Source organism: Pongo pygmaeus, chromosome 19 (assembly GCF_028885625.2).
Source record: "Pongo pygmaeus isolate AG05252 chromosome 19, NHGRI_mPonPyg2-v2.0_pri, whole genome shotgun sequence".
NCBI classification, from domain to species: domain Eukaryota; kingdom Metazoa; phylum Chordata; class Mammalia; order Primates; family Hominidae; genus Pongo; species Pongo pygmaeus.
In genome coordinates, this window is record NC_072392.2 from 86,097,273 (window position 1) to 86,120,597 (window position 23,325).

Genomic DNA, 23,325 nt, shown 5'->3' on the forward strand with positions numbered 1-23,325 from the left:
TGGAATCAGATGGAGGCCAAAGTAACAACTATTGTGCTTTTAATTTAAGGTCAACCTAGTGAAATAATTTCTTCCATTTCTTCTGAAATATAGGGCAAATTGGATCAAAGCAGTTCAGATGTGTAGCAAACCCAGAGAATTTGCATTGGCTTTAGCCATTTTGGAGTGTGCAGTTAAACCAGTTGTGATGCTACCAATATGGCGAGAATCTTTAGGACATACCAGGTAAGTGAATTCTGAGCCTTGTAAATGATGAATGTTGGACTCGCTTTTGAAAAACTAGCCTACTAATTGTGAAAGGTAATATATTTAAGAGGCCATATTGAAGACTTTACTTTTGGCCTCATTTTCTTCCTATATAAGTTGTAAACATGAATGAATATTATTAGTTCTTTCTTTTTTTTTTTTTTTTTTTTTTTTTGAGACAGAGTCTTGCACTGTCACCCAGGCTGGCGAGCAGTGGCGCAGTCTCAGCTTGCTGTAACCTCTGCCTCCCGTGTTCAAGCGATTCTGTTGTTTCAGCCTCCCGAGTAGCTAGGATTACAGGCACCCGCCACCATGCCTAGCTAATTATTTGTATTTTTAGTAGAGACATGGTTTCACTGTGTTGGCGAGGCTGGTCTTGAACTCCTGATCTTGTGATCTGCCCTCTTCGGCCTCCCAAAGTGCCGGGATTACAGGTGTGAGCCACCACACCCACCATGAATGTTAGTTCTTATTTGCCATACAGGATTGTGATGAAGATCAAAAGAGATCTGGTATATGAAAATTTAAAATATTTTCTAAAGTAAATAGCATTTTTATTGACTAGAAAGAGCACTCACATTTTTTAGTGTTCTAGAATCTTGTAGGCACTATGCTAGGAATCTGATTTACATCCTTTTTTAAAGTTCATTGTCCAACCAAAGATCATGTGGCTCCCAAGTAGACCCAGGGCTGTGCAACTTCAACAGATGATTAAAAAGAAAGAAAATTTTGTGACTTGAATCTACTTTTTAGCCCTGATAGACTTGCTTTGTAACTTTAATCTTTAAAAAGTTATTATTACAAAACTAAGGTTATGGTAAATAATAGAATATTTAAGGCCATGAAGCAAAAAGTAAGAACCATTTTATCTTCTCTGCCCCAATCTTTTCTACAGAGTCCACTCCAAAGGCATAGCCCTATAGTTTTTAAAATATAAATACAAGCCAGGCACAGTGGCTTAACCTCTGTAATCCCAGCACCTAGGGAGACCGAGGTACTAAAAACACAAAAATTAGCTGGGTGTGGTGGCACATGCCTGTAGTCCCAGGTACTCGGGAGGCTGAGGCAGGAGAATCGCTTTAACTCAGGAGGCGGAGGTTACAGTGAACCGAGATTGCGCCACTGCACTCCAGCCTGGGTGACAGAGCAAGACTTCATCTCAAAAAAAAAAAAAAAAAAAAAAAAAAGGAACATAATATATGTTTTTGAGAAAAGTAAATTTATGCCTGCTAAATGGTTTTCATCTGCTAAAGGTATGGCTCCCAGTTTTCTTTGGTGTTTCCACCACATACATTTTTTTTTTTTCTTTTTGACACAGGATCTCACTGTCACCCAGGCTGGAGTACAGTGGTGCCATCACAGCTCACTGCAGCCCTGACCTCCCTGGGCTAAGGTTATCCTCTCACCTCAGCCTCCTGAGTAGTTGGGACTACAGACGCATTCCACTATGCCTGGCTAATTTTTGTATTTTTTATAGACATGGGGTCTCATTATGTTGCCCAGGCTGTTCTTGAACTCTGGGCTCAAGCGATCTGCCTGCCTCAGCCTACTGGAGTGCTGGGATTACAGTTGTGATAAATTTCTGATAAGAGTGCAATTAGTACAATGGTTGCTATAACCATTTTAGAGAATGGTTTGACAAAAACAAAGTTAAAAATGCAATTCGACTCCTTCCTAATACAGTAGAGAAACTTTTACCCTGTGTACATGAGAAGACATTATAGCAGGGTGTTCCTTATAATATTATTTCATAATGGTGAAATTTGGAAACAATTCCTAAGTACTCATAATCAGGCTTTTTTTTTTTTTTTTTTTTTTTTTGAGACGGAGTCTTGCTCCGTCGCCCAGGCTGGAGTGCAGTGGCATGATCTCGGCTTACTGCAGCTCTGCCTCCCAGGTTCATGCCATTCTCCTGCCTCAGCCTCCCGAGTAACTGGGACTACAGGCACCCACCACCATGCCCAGCTAATTTTTTATATTTTTAGTAGAGACAGGGTTTCACCATGTTAGCCAGGATGGTCTCGATCTCCTGACCTTGTGATCCGCCCGCCTCAGCCTCCCAAAGTTCTGGGATTACAGGCATGAGCGACTGCACCCGGCCAATATTGGGCATGTTTAAATTGTGTTATTTCATAATGGACTGTTACATAGCAGTGAAAAACACACTGGAGCAACAAGTGTCAAGATTGAGTCTCGTAAGTTTACAATAGAATGAAAACATTTGGAGAGGGTGGGAGGGGCACAAGGGTTGTAAAAATTACCTATTGGGTACGGTGTTTACTATACAGGTAATGAGTAACTAGAAACTCTGTTCCCCCCAGTGCACATATACCTCCTGAATCTAAAATAAAAATTTTTAAAAAGAGAAAACAGTTCCATCACTAAAAATACATCAGGATAAATGTATATACTACATACATTTGTGTAGATTTTAAAAGCATATGTGATAATACAATGTTACAGTATTGTTTAGGGATATAGATATTTGTAAAATTTTAAAGGCAAGGGCTATATGCTTGAAAGGTAAGAAATATGCTTCTAAATAAATAAATGCTCAACTATAAATCATAAAACTGGAAGACATTTTGATCTGGATGTTCATGAAAGTACTACATACATTGAAATTTGTCAGATGCAATTAAAGATTTCCTAGGAGAAGTTGCTAGCTTTTAGTGCTTATATTAGAAAAGAAAAACTGCGAATTAATTAGCTAGGGGTACATCTCAAGGAACCAACCTAAAGAAAGAAAATATTAAAGATGAGCAAATATGATGAAATAGAAAACAAATATACCTTTAGATCCCATTATGTTTTATAAGTCTCTGATAAGATTATCAAGGGGGGAAAAATAATACAGCACAAATAACCAATATCAAGAATAAAAAAAGAGGCTGGGCACGGTGGCTCATGCCTGTAATCCCAGCACTTTGGGAGGCCAAGGTGGGCAGTCGCCTGAGGTCGGGAATTCGAGACCAGCCTGACTAACGTGGAGAAACCCTTTCTCTACTAAAAAAAAAAAAAAAAAAAGCGAAATTAACCAGGCATGGTGGCACATGCCTGTAATCCCAGCTACTCGGGAGGCTGAGGCATGAGAATCGCTTGAACCCGGGAGGCGGAGGTTGCGGTGAGCCGAGATTGTGCCGTTGCACTCCAGCCTAGGCAACAAGAGTGAAACTCTGTCTCAAAAAAAAAAAAAAAGAGTAAAGAAAGAGACATACTAACCAATATTTCTGATTCTCTTTTACTAGAACTTGGAATTTTAAAGCCTTCACAGGGTCACTAACACAGTATTCAGGTTTCCTACATCCACAAAGGGGTCCACCTAGAAAGAGTGGACCAAGATGGTGGAATAAAAGTCCCCAACTCATCGTGCCCCACCTTCCATCCCCACCGCCACAGACAGGGACCCACCAAGCTCCTTTTGGGTGGGGGGAAGGGTTGGGGAGGACGCCACACTGATCTTAGTCCTTAGTAGGGCAGAAGCCACACTCTTAGGCAGGAAAAGGATTTCTGGTTGTTTATCACTGCACCTGTCATCAAGGTGATGGCAGGACCAGATGATTTCATAAGGTATTTCTTAAATTTCAAGAACCAGATAGTTCTATGTAAACTTTTCTACCAGAATAGAAAAAGGAAATTTTATAGATTATTGTTTTTGTTAGTGTGAAACTGTTAGGAAACTTGATAAATAGACAAATAGAAAATTATGGCCCTGTTTTCTTTATTAATATTTATTAATAATTAATAGCAAATAGGTGTATCTATAAGAAATCTGAAAATATTGGTATGCAGATACATTCAGGAGTAAATTTAAAGAATAAGAAACCATGGCTAAATTGGCTTCACTTTAGACACCAATCTCCAATACTAGGAGATTACTAATACCATGCTATTTTAAGAAGTCAAAGAAAGGCTGGATGCGGTGGCTCACACTTGTAATCCCAGCACTTTGGGAGGCCAAGGCGAGTGGATCACTTGAGCCCAGGAGTTTAAGACCAGCCTGGCCAACGTGGTGAAACCCCATCTCTACTAAAAATTAGCCAGGCATGGTGTTGCATGCCTTTAGTCCCAGCTACTAGGAGGCTGAGGCAGGAGAATCACTTGAACCCGGGAGGCAGAGGTTGCAATGAGCTGAGATCGCACCACTGCACTCCATCCTGAGCAACAGAGCAAGATGCTGTCTCAAAAAGAAAAAAGTTGAAGAAAAGAAACCTTTTGATCATCTTATTGGATGCCAAGAAGGTATTTTATCTAAGTTCATTATTGTTTATTGGGTTTTATTATTTTTAATTTTTTTACATTTTTAATTTTTTTGTAGAAATGGGGTCTCCCTATGTTACTCAGACTGATCTTGAATCTCTGACCTCAAGTGATCCTCCCACGTTGGCCTCCCAAAGTGCTGGGATTACAGGTGTGAGCCGCTGCACCTGGCCTATTTTTTCTTTTTTCTTTTTTTTTTTTAAACTCTTAGATAAATACGAGTATATGAAGTCTTTTTTTTTTTTTTTTTTTGAAGATGTATTGCAAACCAAATTATTATGCCTTTTGGTGAAACCCTTGAAGCATTCCCAATAACATTCAGATGGAACAAAAAAGATACCCACTATTGGCTGCGTGAGGTGGCTCTCCCACCTGTAATCCCAGCACTTTGGGCAACCACGGCAGGAGAATTGCTTGAGGCCAGGAGCTGGAGGCTGCAGTGAGCCATAATTGCGCCACTGCACTCCAGCATGGGCAACAGAGTGATACCCTGTCTCAAAAAAAAAAACAACAACAACAACAACAACAACAAAAATTTTCTAAAAGTACCAGGAAATGCAGTTTGCCAAGAGAGATAAAACTTATAAATATTGTCAAGATACAGACACAATTATTATATGCAGTTGATCTAATTAATTAACCATGTAATTTTGTTCCACGCTGAACTCCACCAAAACTGTGGCCAAACTTTTGTAAAATTACAGACCCATAGGGACAAGGGGAACAACAGAAAATACACCACCTATAAAATTGCTGAAGCAATAATGCAGGTAGACAAATGGCCCCCTACCCACGAAGGCCAAATCCCAAATCAGTGGGAGAAAACAGTCCTTAAAAGAGCCAAAAGCAGGAAGTACAGAGCCAGCCGCTTTGGATGCTTCGCTGTAGTAGACCTGTTTTATGCTGCAGTCACGCCAGATACCTTGATTGTGGTGAGCCCTGTATCTTCTAGGGTTTGCTCATGATCTCGCCCACTGATTTCACCAAAAGAGGTCTGTAAACTTTCCTGAAAGCTGAAGCCAGACTGTGACCTAGAGACAAGTTTATATTTTCCTGGCAACCTTTTTTGATAGTAACAATACTGCTCTATGCAGGTAGTTTTATACTTGATGCTGAGTTTTCTTTTTTTTTTTTTTTGAGACAGAGTCTTGCTCTGTCGCTCAGGCTGGAGTGCAGTGGTGCAATCTCAGCTTACTGCAACCTCCACCTCCCGGGTTCGAGTGATTCTCCTGCCTCAGCCTCCTAAATAGCTGGGATTATAGGCATGTGCCACCACGACCAGCTAATTTTTGTATTTTTAGTAGAGATGGGGTTTCACTGTGTTGGCCAGGCTGGTCTCCAACTCCCAACCTCATGATCTGCCCACCTTGGCTTCCCAAAGTGCTGGGATTACAAGCGTGAGCCACCGCGCCCGGCCTATGCTGAGTTTTCAAAAGGCAAACTTTATACTGTTTAGGATGCACACACATAGGTTCTAAAAGTATAAGGAAAAACAAGGGAATGTTTAGCACAAAAGTATTGATTGCCAGGGAGTTGGACACACAAGCATCTGATGTATTGGTTGTAGATAAAGTTCTGTTTCTTAACCTGGTTGCATTTTACATATTTTTGAAAATTTTAATGAAGCAAAAGATTCCAGGAACAACAACAACAAAAACCTACAACACCTAGGAATAATTGTGTGTTTGTGTGCATAAGTGTGTCTGTGTGTTTTGAGACAGAGTCTCGCTCTGTCGCCCAGGCTGGAGGGCAGTGGCGCAATCTCGGCTCACTGCAACCTCCACTTCCCGGGTTCAAGCAGTTCTACTGCCTCAGCCTCCTGAGTAGCTGGGATTACAGACAAGTGCCACAATGCCCGGCTACTTTTCGTGTTTTTAGTAGAGATGGGGTTTTGTCGTGTTGGCCAGGCTGGTCTGGAACTCCTGTCCTCAAGTGATCCACCCTCCATGGCCTCCCAAAGTGCCGGGATTACAGGCGTGAGCCACCGTGTTCGGCCAAATGTAACAAGAAATAGTCAAGGCCTGTGTAAAGCAATCTTTAGGCCAGGTGTGGTGGCACACGCCTGTAATCCCAGCACTTTGGGAGGTGAGGCGGGAGGATCACTTGAGCCCAGGAGTTCAAGACCAGCCTGGGCAACATAGGGAGACCTTGTCTCTACCAAAAATAATAATTAATTAATTAATTAATTAAAAAGTTAAGCAATCTTTAAAGCTTAACTAAAGACATGAAGAATACTTTGGGAATAAGATTTTCCATCCTGGAGCAGGGGAGGTTTGACCAAAATGATACTAATATTTGATCTAGAAAAGTTAATGTGCAACAAACTGCGCACAGTAGCTCACGCCTATAATCCCAACACTTGGAGAGGTTGAGGAGGGAGGATCACCTGAAGTGAGAAGTTTGAGACCAGCCTGGGCAACATAGCAAGGCTCTGTCCCTACAAAAAAATTAAAATTGGCCAGGCATGGTCTTGCGTGCCTGTAATGCCAGCTACTTGGGAGACTGAGCCCAGAAGTTGGAGGAGGATTGCTTGAGCCCAGGAGTTTGAGGCTGCAGTGAGCTATGATTGCGCCACTGCACTGCATCCTGGGCAACGGAGTGACAACCTGTCTTTAAAAAAAAAAAAAAAAAAAAAAAAGTTATTGTGTAAGAATAGCCAAAAGGGGAAAAAATAGATGTTAGTGAAAAAGGTACTAGATATTAAAGCACATTTTGAAGCTTCAGTAATTTGTTCTACAGAAGAAGCAAATCAGTAGATAAAATACAGAATCCAAAAATAGACCTAAGCATGGGGATTTAGCTGTAGTAGCATTGCACATCACAAAGGGAAAGCATGTTTGGGAAAATATCACTTAGATCTCTGCCTTAGCAAAAAAACATTTAGATTGATGACGAATTATTTTAAAAAAACCCAGAACCCTAAAAACAAAAGAAAACTTCAATAAGAAAGCATGAATTAATTTCTGTTTTTGTTGTGATACTTTCTTTTTAAACAGATAAAAAATCCAGATGCCATAGAGGAAAAAAGTGGATACATGTATTTAAAATTCTGAGTGGAAAAATGTTACTGTAATCAAACTCAAAAGACAGATGACAAACCGAGGAAAAATATTTGTACCACAAATGGAAAATTTTCTTAATTGACAAAGACCTTTTATAAATGAGAAGTACTAATAGTCTAATACAAACAAGACAAAGGATTTGAATAGGCATTTTGCAGAAAAATAAATATGAAAGGCCAGTAGACATAAAAAATGATTACTTCTCTCATAATTAAAAACAATGGGATAGCATTTTTTACCTCTGAGTTTAACTAACAGTTTAGAAGTTCAATACTAACTCAGCATGAGTTAAGGTGTAGGAACGCAGGGTGGCTTTATGATTGCACTGTTCTGAAGAGCAGTTTGACCCTATATCTGTCAGCATTTTCAGTGCAAGAACTTTTGGACCCAGCCATCCCACCACTGGAGGTTAGAGAGGGGTACTCCCCAGATTTACCAAGAAAGACATAAAATATTGTTTGTTACAGCTATGGCTGTGATAGCAAAACACCACAAAACCCTGAGCACCAGTGGAGTTGAAGTTCAGTTCATTCTCTTGGTTGGACTTCGTTGGCCAAGGAGAAGTAGAAAGAAAATCTGCCACTGGCACACCCACCAGCATGCTACTGTGGGATAGGTAGCATCACACCCACCAGCATGCTACTGTGGGATGGGTAGCATCACACCCACCAGCATGCTACTGTGGGATGGGTAGCATCACACCCACCAGCATGCTACTGTGGGATGGGTAGCATCACACCCACCAGCATGCTACTGTGGGATAGGTAGCATCAGAGATTAGCCATAAGACTGCCTAACTGGCCTTGCTTCCTCCACAAAGAGAAGCCTTTGTATTTGGTGATAAAAGGGACCTCTTTGCCTTGTGGACACCAAGAACACAACTGAGCACCTTGCCCAGCTTTGAGCTCCTAGGGTGTCACTGCGCTAGAGTCCTTCAGACAGTGCTCCATTCCTGGCCTCTCTCAGCGAAAATGGCCCAGTTGCCATGCTGGACCTGGCCTTTCAGAGGTGTATAGAAGCCAAGCCCTCAAAATCTCCATGAGAAATCCTACACAGTCCTCCTGGCATAGTCACCCGGCCTTACTCCTGTAGCCTGAGACTGTCAGGTTATCCACCGTATTGTGCCTGCAGAGCTTGTCCTTCTCCTTAGTTCCAAGCGTGTTGGCAGAGGGATGGAATTTGAGTACATTAGCTCCCAGTGAGGATCCGCTCCCTTTCCCCTCCTCCCATCAGCTTATGAGAGACTGTGAAGAGCCTATGGAGAATGTTTGCTACACCAGTTGAGTGCAGTTAATAGGCATGAGCTGTCAGCCTGGGGGAGACTGTATTCTGGGAACCTACAATCACAGGGACACAAAGCCTTCGTAAAAGTTGGGAGGGAGAGAAGAAGCAGGGAGGGTGATGGGGAGTTTTTGGTGGGGGGGAAAGGGGATAAAAAGACTGAAATCCCCTCCCACATCTTTTCGGCATCACTACTCCAAGTTAACAAAAGGTCTCTATTCTTTCCGCAGAGCTGTGCATGAGAAATTGGCTGCATCTGGTTAGGGTGTGATAAAAGCAGTTCTTCTGCCACTAGCGCTCTTGGAGACAAGAGCTCCTTTCTTTGTAGGTTTTGCTTCGTGTCTCTCTGAGAAATATTCTGATTCATAAAAATCTAGTCTAATCCCCTAAATGTAGAGCCTCACCATAGGCCTGGTCTTTGCTGGTAGGTGCAGTGATTTCCTTTCCTGCCTGAGAAGGAGTTGTGGCCGATGCCTGTGTCTCATGATTTAGGTCAATATGGGCCAACCTTCCTCATCCTTCCTCTCTTTCTCTCTCGAAAGATGGGGCCCCATGGGCCCCTTTCTCTGCGGATGTAAGAAACCTGATTTCTGTTAATAGATTCTGTGAGTGCTTTAAAATCCCCAGTCCTTGTGAGAATCAGAAATACCGGTTGATAAAATAAATGTTTTTGTATTCTTTGGTCTTTGTTTTTTGGAAGGAAAAAACTCTGGAAACAAAGTATTCTTTAACAGTGACCTGGTTTAATAAATTATGGTGTATCCATGCAATGGTGTATTTTTTAATTCCTTAAAAAATCTGTATATTTTGATAAGGAAAGGTCTTCTGGTGTGATTATCCATTGATTAAAAACTGTGGTTGTGTGTGCACTAAAAAGTACATATGTGTGAATATGTAATGGACTATGTAAAGAGATACATAAATGTTGGTATATACCATATATACGTGAAATGTTTTAGAAATAAATAATAATTATTTCTTATGGGGAGGCATGGAAAGGATAGCATTTCTTGTTTTTGCCTTTTTGTACTCTTTATCTTTTCTTATTAAGGAATTGTACAACTACAACTAAGTTTTGTCAGTTGGGGTTGTCTGGTTTGTAGGATTATAACTAAGTCTGCTTTGTCTTCCTGATTTTTCAGTATTGCATTTTTATCTTTTGTGTTTATTTTTCCAAGTTAACATTGTCTTTCTATGCATGAATTCTTAGGTTACACCGGATGACATCAATTGAAAGAGAAGAAAAGGAGAAAGTCAAAAAAAAAGAGAAAAAACAGGAAGAAGAAGAAACGATGCAGCAAGCGACATGGGTAAAATACACATTTCCAGTTAAGCATCAGGTAATTTTTAAAACAACCCTTTAAAATAGTGTTAGCCATTTCTGAGACTTTTGTTCTGAAACTTTGAATACTTAACTAATTTTATTTTATTTTTGACATAGTCTTTGTATTTTATTTATTTATTTATTTTGAGACAGAGTGTCGCTCTGTTGCCCAGATTGGAGTGCAGTGGCACAATCTTGGCTCACTACAGCCTCCGCCTCCTGGGTTCAAACGATTCTCCTGCCTCAGCCTCCCAAGTATCTGGGATTATAGGCGTGCACCACCACGCCCGGCTAATTTTTGTATTTTTAGTAGACATGGGGTTTCACCATGTTAGCCAGGTGAGTCTTGAACTCCTGACCTCAGGTGATCCGCCTGACTTGGCCTCCCAAAGTGCTGGGATTACAGGCATGAGCCACTGCTCCTGGCCTACTTTTGACATAGTCTTTTAATTAATATGTTAGGGATAAAGTACATCTTCCTGGCAAATTTACAAAGCATCGGTTTATCTTAGAATATTGGAGGCTTACAAGGCCAATTTGTTGAAATTGTTATAAAACTGTAAAATTGTGTTAAATTTTACATGCTAAAAAGGAGTATTACTTCATTAATCTTTGATTCCCAGTGAAAGCTAAATTGATTAGTAAATTTTTTTTGTCCCCACTTGGAAAAACCTGGGGATGATTAGTAAATTTCGTTTGCCTGACTTTGAAACTTGTTTGGTAAAAATGCATGAAACCACATGTGGTTTATAAGCATTGTTATTCTTATTGTTTAATCAAAATGTTTTCATTTACACCAGGTTTGGAAACAAAAAGGTGAAGAGTACAGAGTGACAGGATATGGTGGTTGGAGCTGGATTAGTAAAACTCATGTTTATAGGTTTGTTCCTAAATTGCCAGGCAATACTAATGTGAATTACAGAAAGTCGTTAGAAGGAAGTAAGTAATTAAAATTACATGTCCTGCATAATCGTTTCTGCTTTATATTTCTTATAAATTTGTAGTATATTGACTATATTTTAGATAAAAACATTTTTCTGAAATTTTTATTAGTACTGCAGAATTACTAGTTTAGTTTACTAAAACCCTAAAACTTTAAAAATTACCTTTATTCACAGGAATTTGATGTCTCAGATTTCCGTAAGATTGTAGAATGGAACTTGTTTTTTAGAAGAGGCCTTAGCCGCCTGATTATCATTTTTCAAAATCTTAAATTCAGGCCAGGCAGCCAGGCGGGGTGGTTCACGCCTGTAATCCCAGCACTTTGGGAGGCCATGGAGGGTGGATCACTTGAGGTCAGGAGTTCTAGACTACCCTGGCTAACATGGTGAAACCCTGTCTCTACTAAAAGTACAAAATTTGCTGGGTGTACTGGCACACGCCTGTGATCCCAGCTACTGAGGAGGCTGAGGCAGGAGAATGGCTTAAACCCAGGAGGCAGAGGTTGCAGTGAGCCAAGATTGCACCACTGCACTCCAGCCTAGGTGACAGAGCAAGACTCTTGTCTCAAAAAAAAAAAAAAAAAATTCAGGCCAGCCACAGTGGCTTACACCTATAATCCCAGTGCTTTGGGAGGCTGAGGCAGGAGGATCACTTGAGGCCAGGAGTTCAAGGCCAGCCTGGGCAACATAGCAAGACCCCATCTCTACAAAAAAGTTTTAAAAATTAGCCAGGTGTAGTGCCACATGGCTGGGGTCCCAGCTACTTGGGGGTCTGAGGCAGGAGGATTGCTTGAGGCCAGGAGTTTGAGGCTGCAGTGAGCTATAATTGTGCTGTTGCACTCGAGCCTGAATGACAGAGCGAGACTCAGTCTCTTAAAAAAAAAAATCTTAATTCAGTACTAATTCACTTCTTGAGGAGTCATGTATCTAGTAACCTTAGCATTGCTGCAAGTAAGAGAAAACCAGAAAGGAAGTGATAGAGGCTTCCAAAACACTGTCACATAAATGAGGTTTTTTCAATGAGAACATTTGGACACAGGATGGGGAACATCACACACCGGGGCCTGTCGTGGGGTGGGGGGAGGTTGGGGTATAGCATTAGGAGATATACCTAATGTAAATGTAGAGTTAATGGGTGCAGCACACTAACATGGCACATGTATACATATGTCACAAACCTGCATGTTGTGCACACGTACCCTAGAACTAAAGTATAATTTAAAAAAATAAATAAATAAATGAGGTTTTTTCGGGGGGGGGGGGGGGGGTTTGTTTTTGTTTTTTTGAAATGGAGTCTTGCTCTGTCACCAGGCTGGAGTGCAGTGGCGTATCTCGGCTCACTGCAACCTCCGCCTCCTGGGTTCAAGCAGTTCTCCTGCCTCAGCCTCCCGAGTAGCTGGGACTACAGGTGCACACCACCATGCCCAGTTAATTTTTGTATTTTTTATAGAGACAGAGTTTCACCATGTTGGCCAGGATGGTCTCAATCTCTTGACTTTGCAATCTGCCCACCTCGGCCTCCCAAAGTGCTGGGATTACAGGTGTGACCACTGCGCCTGGCCTATAAATAAGCTATTAATTGAGTTTTTACAACTGGCTAATGAGCTTTAGTATTTAGAATCACAGAACTCTACAGAGATGAACTGCTCTTTTAAAAGATCATGTGTTTTTAAACTCATGTTCAATGAGCTGATTATTTCGTGAGGGTGCTAGGTGACATAGTGAAGACCACATATACACAGAGTGATAGAACGCTGGCAGGACCCAAGCCCTTTTCTGTGATTCTTTTCTTACCTCACCACTATCTTGCTCTTGACAGGATTACGGTTTCTTTGCACCGTCTTCCCTTCCTTCAGCCAGACCTTTCTGGAAGAAATCATTCATTTAAATTAAAAATAGATATATTTTTTATATCTATTTTCTCACACCAGTATCTTGCTCACAACAGAATTATGATTTCTTTGCACTCTCTTCCCTTCAGCCAGACCTTTCTGGAAGAAATCATTCATTTAAATAAAAAATAGATATACCTTGCTAGGTCCTTGGGATATTTAGGTTCAAGTGAAGAAGAAGGTAAAGAATAGGAAAATGCCTTTAAGGCCAGGTACCGTGGCTCACACCTGTGATGGGATGCCAAGGCAGGGGAGGATCAATTGAGCCCAGGAGTTCAAGAAACAGCCTGGGTGACATGGCAAATCCCCATCTCTACAAAAAATGCAAAAATTAGCCGGGCATATTAGTACACACCTGTATTCCCAGTTATTCAAGAGGCTGATGAGGGAGGATCGCTTGAGCCCAGAGTTCAAGGCTCCAGTGAGCCGAGATCAACCCACTGTGCTCCAGCCTGGGTGACAGAGCAAGACCCTGTCTCCAAAAAAAAAAAAAAAAAAAAAGCCTTTAAGGCCCAAGAATATTCATCTAGACAGTAGTTCTGTTTTGGGAGGCTTGATTTTTTTTTGTAATTATTATGGGAAATTTAAAACTACACAAATACGAAGAGAATAATGAACTCATTCAGCTTCAACAATTATCAAAGTTTATCACTTCTTTTTTTTTTTTTTTTTTTTTTGAGATGGAGTTTTGCTCTGTCACCCAGGCTAGAGTGCAGTGGCATGGTCTCAGCTCACTGCAACCTCCACTTCCCGGGTTGAAGCAATTCTCTTGCCTCAGCCTCCCAAATAGCTGGGATTACAAGTGCCCGCCACCACGCCCAGCTAATTTTTGTATTTTTAATAGAGACAGCGTTTCGCCATGTTGGCCAGGCTGATCTCGAACTCCTGACTTCAAGTGATCTGCCTGCCTCGGCCTCCCAAAGTGCTGGGATTACAGGTGTGAGTCACTGCTCCCAGCCAAATTTTATCACACTTTGTTCAGTTGTCACTGACCACTTTTTTTAATCCTGCAGTGTTTTAAAACAAATCCCAGAAATCACGTTTCACCAGAAGTTCAATATGTATCTCTATGTAGACATTTTTCCATAACCGTCATGTCATTATCACACTCAACAAATTAACTGTAATTAACAAATGAATCATCTGATTCTCAGTCCATTTTCCACTTACCCTCGTTGTCTTAGAGATACTTTTTTACTGTAAGCAGTAAACAAGGCCACAAATTGCCTATGATTATTTTTCTTCAGTCTTTTATTCTGTTACATAAACTTCAAGGAGGCCAAGAACCATCGAAATAGATTACAAAAGTTTATATACATAACTTTTTTCCTTGGTAGAGGATCATAGCATTTATCCATTTCTAATAGGGTTCTGTGACACAAACTATGTTAGAAACCACTGATATGGACTTTCTGGAATGATCGAACAGGTTGTGATAATCCTTCATACACGAGTTTTCTTTCATTTTTGTGTGTGTGTGACAGTCTCGCTCTGTCAGCCAGGCTGGAGTGCAGTGGCACCATCTCAGCTCGCTGCAAACTCCACCTCCCAGGTTGAAGGAATTCTGCTTCAGCCTCCCAAGTAGCTGAGACTACAGGCTCGTACCACCGTGACTGGCTAATTTTTGTATTTTTAGTAGAGATGGGGTTTCACCTTGTTGGGCTGGTGTTGAACTCCTGGGCTCAAGTGATCTGCCTGCCTCAGCCTCCCAAAGTGCTGGGGTTACAGGCATGAGCCACCACACTCACCCAAATTTTATCACATTTGTTTCAGTTGTCACTGACCACTTTTTTTTTTTGAGATGGAGTCTCACTCTGTCACCCAGGCTGGAGTGCAGTGGTACGATCTCAGTTCACTGCAACCTCCAGCTCCCAGATTCCAGCGATTCTCCTGCCTCAGACTCCTAAGTAGGGATCACAGTTGCTCACCACCATGCCTGGCTAATTTTTGTATTTTTAATAGAGGCGGGGTTTCACCATGTTGGCTAGGCTGGTCTTGAACTCCTTGTCCTCAAGTGATCCGCCCACCTTGGCGTCGAAAAGTGCTAAGATTACAGACATGAGCCACCACACCCATCCAAATTTTATCACTCTTGTTTCAGTTGTCACTGACCACTTTTTTTTTTTTTTTTTTTTTTTTTTTTTTTTGACGTGGAGTCTCGCTCTGTCGCCCAGGCTGGAGTGCAGTGGCGTGACCTCAGCTCACTGCAACCTCCGCCTCCTGGGTTCAAGCAATTCTCCTGCCTCAGCCTCCTGAGTAGCTGAGATCACAGGTGTGCACCACCACACCCAGATAATTTTTGTATTTTTAGTAGAGATGGGGTTTCACCATGTTAGCCAGGCTGGTCTCAAACTCCTGACCTCAGGTGATCCACCCACCTCGGCCCCTCAAACTGCTGGGATTACAGGCATGAGCCACCGCACCGGCCTGTAGTATTAATGTTTATCTTGTAGCTGACTATGTTACTGAATCACAGTTTTGTTTTGTTTTTTTATTTTTGGACACAGAGCCTCACTCTGTCACCCAGGCGGGAGTGCAGTGGGTCCACTTTTTTTTTTTTTTTTTATCCTGCAGTGTTTTAAAACAAATTTCGTAAATCATGTTTCACCAAAAATGTTCACAAAGTTTTCTGAAATGTCTAAAGGCATTCCTTCTATGTTTTAGGTCAGCCAGGCATTCCTTCTATGTTTTAGATCAGCCAGGCATATAGGATTATATGGTACCTATACTCAATGAGACCTTTGTCCTTTTTTTTTCTTTTCTTTTCTTTTTTTTTAATGAAAAAATGAAACATAACTTGCTGGAAATTACTTGTTTATTTTCACTAAACTTGACATATTAAAGTGTTAATACTCTGGAAATAACGTTAATTATCCTATACGTGGTTCTTTTTAGCCAAAAATAATATGGATGAAAATATGGATGAGTCAGATAAAAGAAAATGTTCACGAAGTCCAAAAAAAATAAAAATAGAGCCTGATTCTGAAAAAGATGAGGTAAAAGATTCAGATGCTGCAAAAGGAGCAGACCAAAATGAAATGGATATCTCAAAGATTACTGAGAAGAAGGACCAAGGTAAGGGGAGTCAGCTGTGGAGGGCAGCCTGGGGGTGATAAGAATGCACTGGATCAGGGTCCCACCACAGGAAAGGTACTGCGTTGTGTTTTCTTGATAATAGCTTTATCAAAACGTAATTGATATCCCATACAATTCACCCAATTAAAGTGTAAATTCAGTGGCTTTTAGTATATTCACAAAGTTCAACCATTATTACCTCAATCTTACCACGTTTTCATAACCTTGAAAAGAAGCTTCGTTCATACCCATTAGCAGTTACTTCCCAACCCCTCCCCAAAGTGCCACCAGCTTAGTGGTCTACTTTCTGTCTCTCTGGATTTGCCTATTTTGGACAGTCCATAGAAATGGAATCAGACAATATGTGGTTCTTTGTGGCTGGCTTCATCTTTGTAGCATGTTTTTAAGGTTCATCCATGTTGTAGCATGTATCAGTACTTTCTTTCTTTTTGTTTCTGAATAAAACTCTATATGGATATGCCACATTTTGTTATCCATTCATCAGTTGATGGACATTGGGCTGTTTCCTCTTTTGGCTGTTATGAATAATGCTGCTATGAACAGTCATGCAGAAGTTTTTTGTGGCCATGCATTTTCACTTCTCTTGGAGATATACCTAGGAATGGAATTACTGGATCATATGGTAACTCTGTTTAACCTTTTGAGGAACTACATTGTCTTTTGTAACAAGTCGTTTTTTAAAAAAACTAGATAAGCTAGATAATGCATGTGGCTAGAGATACTTTAAAAAATATTTTTGGCTGGGCGTGGTGGCTCATGCCTGTAATCTCAGCACTTTGGGAGGCTGAGGTGGGCGGATCACCTGAGGTCAGGAGTTCAAGACCAGCCTGGCCAACATCGCGAAACCCTGTCTCTACTGAAAATTCAAAAATTAGCCAGGCATGGTGGCACATGCCTATAATCCCAGCTACTTGGGAGGCTGAAGCATGAGAATTGCTTGAACCCAGGAGGCGGAGGTTGCAGTGAACTGAGGTCACGCCACTGCACTCCAGCCTGGGCAACAGAGTGAGACTCCATCTCAAAAAAAAAAAAAATTTATAAATTCCTCCTTTCAGAGTAAAAATTACATTTATATAAATGTCTTTGTTTCACAGATGTGAAGGAGCTCTTAGATTCTGACAGTGATAAACCCTGCAAGGAAGAACCAATGGAAATAGACGATGACATGAAAACAGAGTCACATGTAAATTGTCAGGAGAGTTCTCAAGTAGATGTGGTCAATGTTAGTGAGGGTTTTCATCTAAGGACTAGCTACAAAAAGAAAACAAAATCATCCAAACTAGATGGACTTCTTGAAAGGAGAATTAAACAGTTTACATTGGAAGAAAAACAGCGACTCGAAAAAATCAAGTTGGAGGGTGGAATTAAGGGTATAGCAAAGACTTCTACAAATTCTTCAAAAAATCTCTCTGAATCACCAGTAACAACAAAAGCAAAAGAAGGGTGTCAGAGTGACTCGATGAGACAAGAACAGAGCCCGAATGCAAATAATGATCAACCTGAGGACTTGATTCAGGGATGTTCAGAAAATGATTCCTCAGTTCTTAGAATGAGTGATCCTAGTCATACCACAAACAAACTTTATCCAAAAGATCGAGTGTTAGGTGATGTCTCCATTCGGAGCCCAGAAACAAACTGTCAGAAACAAAATTCCATTGAAAATGACATAGAAGAAAAAGTCTCTGACCCTGCCAGTAAAGGCCAGGAACCCAGTAAGAGTACAACAAAAGGAAATGATTTTTTCATTGATGACTCTAAAGTAGCCAGTGTGGATGATATTGGTACTTTGATCTGTAAGAACAAAAAACCGCTCATACAGGAGGAAAGTGACACCATTGTTTCTTCTTCCAAGAGTGCTTTACATTCATCAGTGCCTAAAAGTACCAATGACAGAGATGCCACACCTCTGTCAAAAGCAATGGACTTTGAAGGAAAACTGAGATGTGACTCTGAATCTAATAGCACTTTGGAAAATAGTTCTGATACCGTGTCTATTCAGGATAGCAGTGAAGAAGATATGATTGTTCAGAATAGCAATGAAAGTATTTCTGAACAGTTCAGAACTCAAGAACAAGGTATTGAAGGCTTGGAGCCATTAAAATGTGAATTGGTTTCTGGTAAGTCCACTGGAAACTGTGAGGACAGGCTGCCAGTTAAGGTAACTGAAGCAAACGGTAAAAAACCAAGTCAGCAGAAGAAATTAGAGGAAAGACCAGTTAATAAATGTAGTGATCAAATAAAGCTAAAAAATACCACTGACAAAAAGAATAATGAAAATCGAGAGTCTGAAAAGAAAGGACAGAGAACAAGTACGTTTCAAATAAATGGAAAAGATAATAAACCCAAAATATATTTGAAAGGTGAATGCTTGAAAGAAATTTCTGAGAGTAAAGTAGTAAGTGGTAATGTTGAACCAAAGGTTAATAATATAAATAAAATAATCCCTGAGAATGATATTAAATCATTGACTGTTAAAGAATCTGCTATAAGGCCATTCATTAATGGTGATGTCATCATGGAAGATTTTAATGAAAGAAACAGCTCCGAAACAAAATCGCATTTACTGAGTTCTTCAGATGCTGAAGGTAACTATCGAGATAGCCTTGAGACCCTGCCATCAACCAAAGAGTCTGACAGTACACAGACAACCACACCTTCAGCATCTTGTCCAGAAAGCAATTCAATTAATCAGGTAGAAGATATGGAAATAGAAACCTCAGAAGTTAAGAAAGTTACTTCATCACCTATTACTTCTGGAGAGGAATCTAATCTCAGTAATGACTTTATTGATGAAAATGGTCTGCCCATCAACAAAAATGAAAATGTCAATGGAGAATCTAAAAGAAAAACCGTCATCACAGAAGTCACCACGATGACCTCCACAGTGGCCACAGAATCAAAAACTGTGATCAAGGTAGAAAAAGGCGATAAGCAAACTGTGGTTTCTTCCACAGAAAATTGTGCAAAATCCACTGTCACAACCACCACTACAACGGTGACCAAGCTTTCCACACCCTCCACAGGCAGCAGTGTGGACATCATCTCTGTAAAGGAGCAGAGCAAAACCGTGGTCACCACGACAGTGACAGACTCCCTGACCACCACAGGAGGCACGCTGGTTACATCTATGACTGTGAGCAAAGAGTATTCCACACGAGACAAAGTGAAACTGATGAAATTTTCAAGACCAAAGAAGACTCGTTCAGGTACAGCTCTGCCATCCTATAGAAAATTTGTTACCAAGAGCAGCAAGAAGAGCATTTTCGTTTTGCCTAATGATGACTTAAAAAAGTTGGCCCGAAAAGGAGGAATCCGAGAGGTCCCTTATTTTAATTACAATGCAAAACCTGCTTTGGATATATGGCCATATCCTTCTCCTAGACCGACCTTTGGCATCACTTGGAGGTATGTACTTTAAAATGTATTTGGGGGAGGGAGAAAATTTTAAAAAGAATTATCTCACAAGAATATCTCATTTTTTAAAAATGAGATAATACAGATAAGACAGGAAACATATTAATGGCCAAAGATAGTAATGGAAACAGGATACAGAAAGCTTCAAAATTGGCCAACTGGTATGTACTAAAGTTTTTGTAGGGAAAAATGTTTAAAGACTTAAAATTTAAAGGAATGTTTTAAAAATGAAATTCAGTTTTAACTTTCATAAGACAAAAGGAACATGTCAGATGTGATTGTTTTTGTGGTCTGATTTTCTGAGTTACTGCTCTGGGAACAAGATAATCACCAACTTTCTGGAATGTTTGTATTTTATTTTTATTAGGTAATTCATAAAAAAGACATAAACACGCCTGTAAATTTCATAAAGCTTATCATAATGTGAAAATCTTCCTAATGTAGTTTATTTGCATGATAAACATTTGTTTTGGAGTTCTCTGTTACTTATGTATGAATAGGTAGTCTCTAAGATTCCTTAGAAATTTTTTTAAACCCAGAAATAGTCCTAATTTAAAATTTTCTGGACACTTTAGGTTTAGGGGATGCGTCCTAAATAGTCTTGGTAGTTATAAAATCATGTAGTTTTATGTTGGGAAGGGATCTTAGAAATTCTTATCTTTTGTAAATGTACAGTAATTTGCCTGTGGCTACAGAGACACAGGAATAGTGCCCGGTTTTCCTAAATCCCAGTCTAGTACTTTATCTGCTATATCACATTTCACTTATGTGTCCTTGCTTTCTCCTTTTTCATGTCCTTGTCTTTATCTTTTCACCCCTGTAATTGAGAAGGATGGAACATAAACATCGAAAACATGAGAGTTCTGGGAACATCTTTAGAAATCAGAATCAGTCATAGTTGCAGTTAGATTTTGCTAGGACCCTCAAATTATTTCAGCGAGTTACTGAGCCGTTTTCATTTCCCCTTAGGCTTCGTTTTTGTGTGTCTTAATATTTTTCCAGTTTCTTTAAAAATCACACTTTTTTGGTTTATATTAATTATAATCAGCTAGAAAAAAATATAAGTACTCTCTATAAAGGAATTCATTTATTAATACAACCAGTCATAGTTTGTTTGACCAAGTTTTTTATAACTCATCTTTTGATTTGAAATAAAATATCATCACTCCATTACACATTCAATAGAGACAGCTGAAAAGTACAATTTCTCTGCAGGGCCTGCAATGAAGGATTTGCAGAATCCTGCAGGGAATCAAGGAACTCTTCATTACAATTCATGGATTTATAGGATTACTCTGCACTTTTCTGCTTTCTTCATTGAGAGCGGTCCCAAAATGTATCCTTGACTGTCCTGCAGGTAACTTCTTTCCCACTGGAAAAGTTACTATGTACAAATACTTTAATTAAAGTGATCTGGCAGTTGTGGAGGCCAACCTTTCTGCTCTTTGTATTCTAAAATGGAGGGTAGGCTCAACTGGGAAGCACTCTTCTCTGAACTCTCCAGGAGAGTTAGGCACTGGTCCCAATCAAGTGTTGCTCGGGGCCCTGTTCTGCACAGCTGAATTTCTGGAGCTGAATTTCATGTCTTAGTATGCACTGTGGTACAGTTTGTATTACTTGATTTCACATTTTTTAATGGAAGGAAATACCTTCCATTAAACATTATTCATTTTAAACTGATACAGCCTTCAAATGTATGCTAACGTCTTAATTTGCTGAAACAAATTTGAGAGAAGCATAATCCTTTCTGTCTAATGGAGGCATGGGTAAATATGTAAATTGATCATGACTTTAGAATGCATTTTTTAAAAGCATATTGCTATAAAAAGCCATGCACGTGAAATGCATTTTTATACTAACACTAGAATAGAATACATCTGATGGTTAGGAGTTAAGAATGCCAAAGGTGCATGTATGATCTTTGTTATTAATGTTAAGGCTGAGCAATATTGGAAAACTTGTCTCATACACTCAATAGGGCCTCTCTTTCCCTCCACATCATCCATTCCCTTATGCCCATCCTCCCAGGCCCTGATTCTGTGCTTCATTGTCACGTTGAACTGATAGTTGTCCTCCACAGTGCTGCCAGAAAGATTCTCCTAAAATGCCCCTCTATCCTGTGAATAGTCTAACTGAGCTAAGGGACTTGGTAACTACTGCAGCAAGGAGCGGGGAAAGCATTTGTCACCTGTAGATCACATTCATGGAAAGTACTTCCCTTTACAACCCATCCAGTACTGGATAAATCTCAGAGGACTTAATATGCATACCCTTTAATGCTCTTCTTTAATCTTTTATTTTGGTACGGCGCATTCTGGCTTCTGCCTTTTTCTCTCATGCCACCTTCATCTCTTTCTGTACCTCTACACCCCTTCCCTCCAGTCGTAAAACACTGGATGTGGTTTCTGGGAAGAAATGTGTATTCCTGCACACTGTTCTCTTTAGCATATGTGTGCCCCTTGCCTTTGATCAGCAACCCCCATACTCTTAACTTGTCCTTTGAGACTCCAGCTCTGAACCTCATTCCCGAGCCAACTCAGATGTCCCTCCCTTGTCCTTTCCTCTCTTACAGCGCCTTGAGAACACAGACAGATTCCAGTTCACCTCTGTGTCCCCAGCTCCTTTCACATAGTCTAACACATAGAAGATGCTCAAGTATTTTTTGAATGAATGCTTGAATGAGCAGACTTACCATGCATGTGGTGTGTTCCTCTCCGGTGTTATTTCCATTTTAAAATAAGGATACTTTAAAGTCATTGTATGACCACAGAGAATGAGGATGAACTTTTCCTTGCAAATAAATATTTATTTGCTTTCTCTTATGACACTAAAGATCTCTAGGAATTACTATAGGGTATGGTCTGAAAGTGACAGATACTTTCCCCCTCTTGGGACATCCCTGCAATAGTTAACATTTCCCCTCTGATTTCCCCTTGACCTGCTCTGTCCAGGTCAGAGGATTCATAGTGCGATAACACAGCGGAGAAAGTAATGGTGTCACAAGTGGATATGGGAAGTTAAGAAGCTGCAGCAACTTTTTGGCTAGAGCTTTCTCTTTCACAGTGTTCGTTTTTCCAACTGAATGCTGTCAATAGAAAGCATTGTCTTTCAGGTCGGCACGGTGGCTCACGCCTCCTGTAATCCCAGCACTTTGGGAGGCCGAGGCAGGTGGATCACCTGAGGTCAGGAGTTCGAGACCAACCTGACCAACGTGGTGAAACCCCATCTTTACTAAATATACAAAAATGAGCCGGGCGTGGTGGCGGATGCTTGTAATCCCAGCTACTCAGGAGACTGAGGCAGGAGAATCGCTTGAACCCGGGAGGCGGAGGTTGCAGTGAGCCAAGATCGCGCCATTGCACTCCAGCCTGGGCGACAAGAGCAAAACTCCGTCTCAAAAAAATAATGATAATATACAAAAATTAGCTGGATGTTTGGGCGGGTGTCTGTAATCCCGGCTACTCGGGAGGCTGAGGCAGGAGAATTGCTTGAACCTGGGAGGCGAAGGTTTCAGTGAGCCAAGATCGCTCCACTGCACTCCAGCCTGGGTGACAGAGCACTACTCTGTCTCAAAAAAAAAAAAAGCATTGCCTTTTACATACAGAGTTGTTTGAGATTTATCTTCCACCTCTGTTAGAGGAGGAAATTATTTTTATTTTATAGCCTTTGTCTACACCATAATCAACCACTAAGTTCATTTAAGTAGAGTAAAAATGTCAAAGTATTCAGTTACACAAAGATATATAGTGAATTCCATTTTAGGACATGATATTTAATGCAGTTAAGTAAATTTATTTTGAAATACGTTT

At 40.4% G+C, this 23,325-nt stretch overlaps 1 protein-coding gene across 31 annotated transcripts in view; it reads left to right on the forward strand.

The window, feature by feature from the left end:
• The window catches only part of BPTF (bromodomain PHD finger transcription factor), a 157,516-nt gene that overhangs the window by 68,284 nt on the left and 65,907 nt on the right, over window positions 1-23,325 (forward strand). For all 31 annotated transcript variants that reach the window (XM_063656485.1, XM_063656483.1, XM_063656488.1 and 28 more), the window contains 5 exons: window positions 94-225; window positions 10,060-10,189; window positions 10,974-11,112; window positions 15,902-16,081; window positions 17,197-19,507. In XM_063656485.1, coding sequence (XP_063512555.1) covers window positions 94-225; window positions 10,060-10,189; window positions 10,974-11,112; window positions 15,902-16,081; window positions 17,197-19,507 — 2,892 coding nt within the window. The remainder of the gene's footprint in view (window positions 1-93; window positions 226-10,059; window positions 10,190-10,973; window positions 11,113-15,901; window positions 16,082-17,196; window positions 19,508-23,325) is intronic.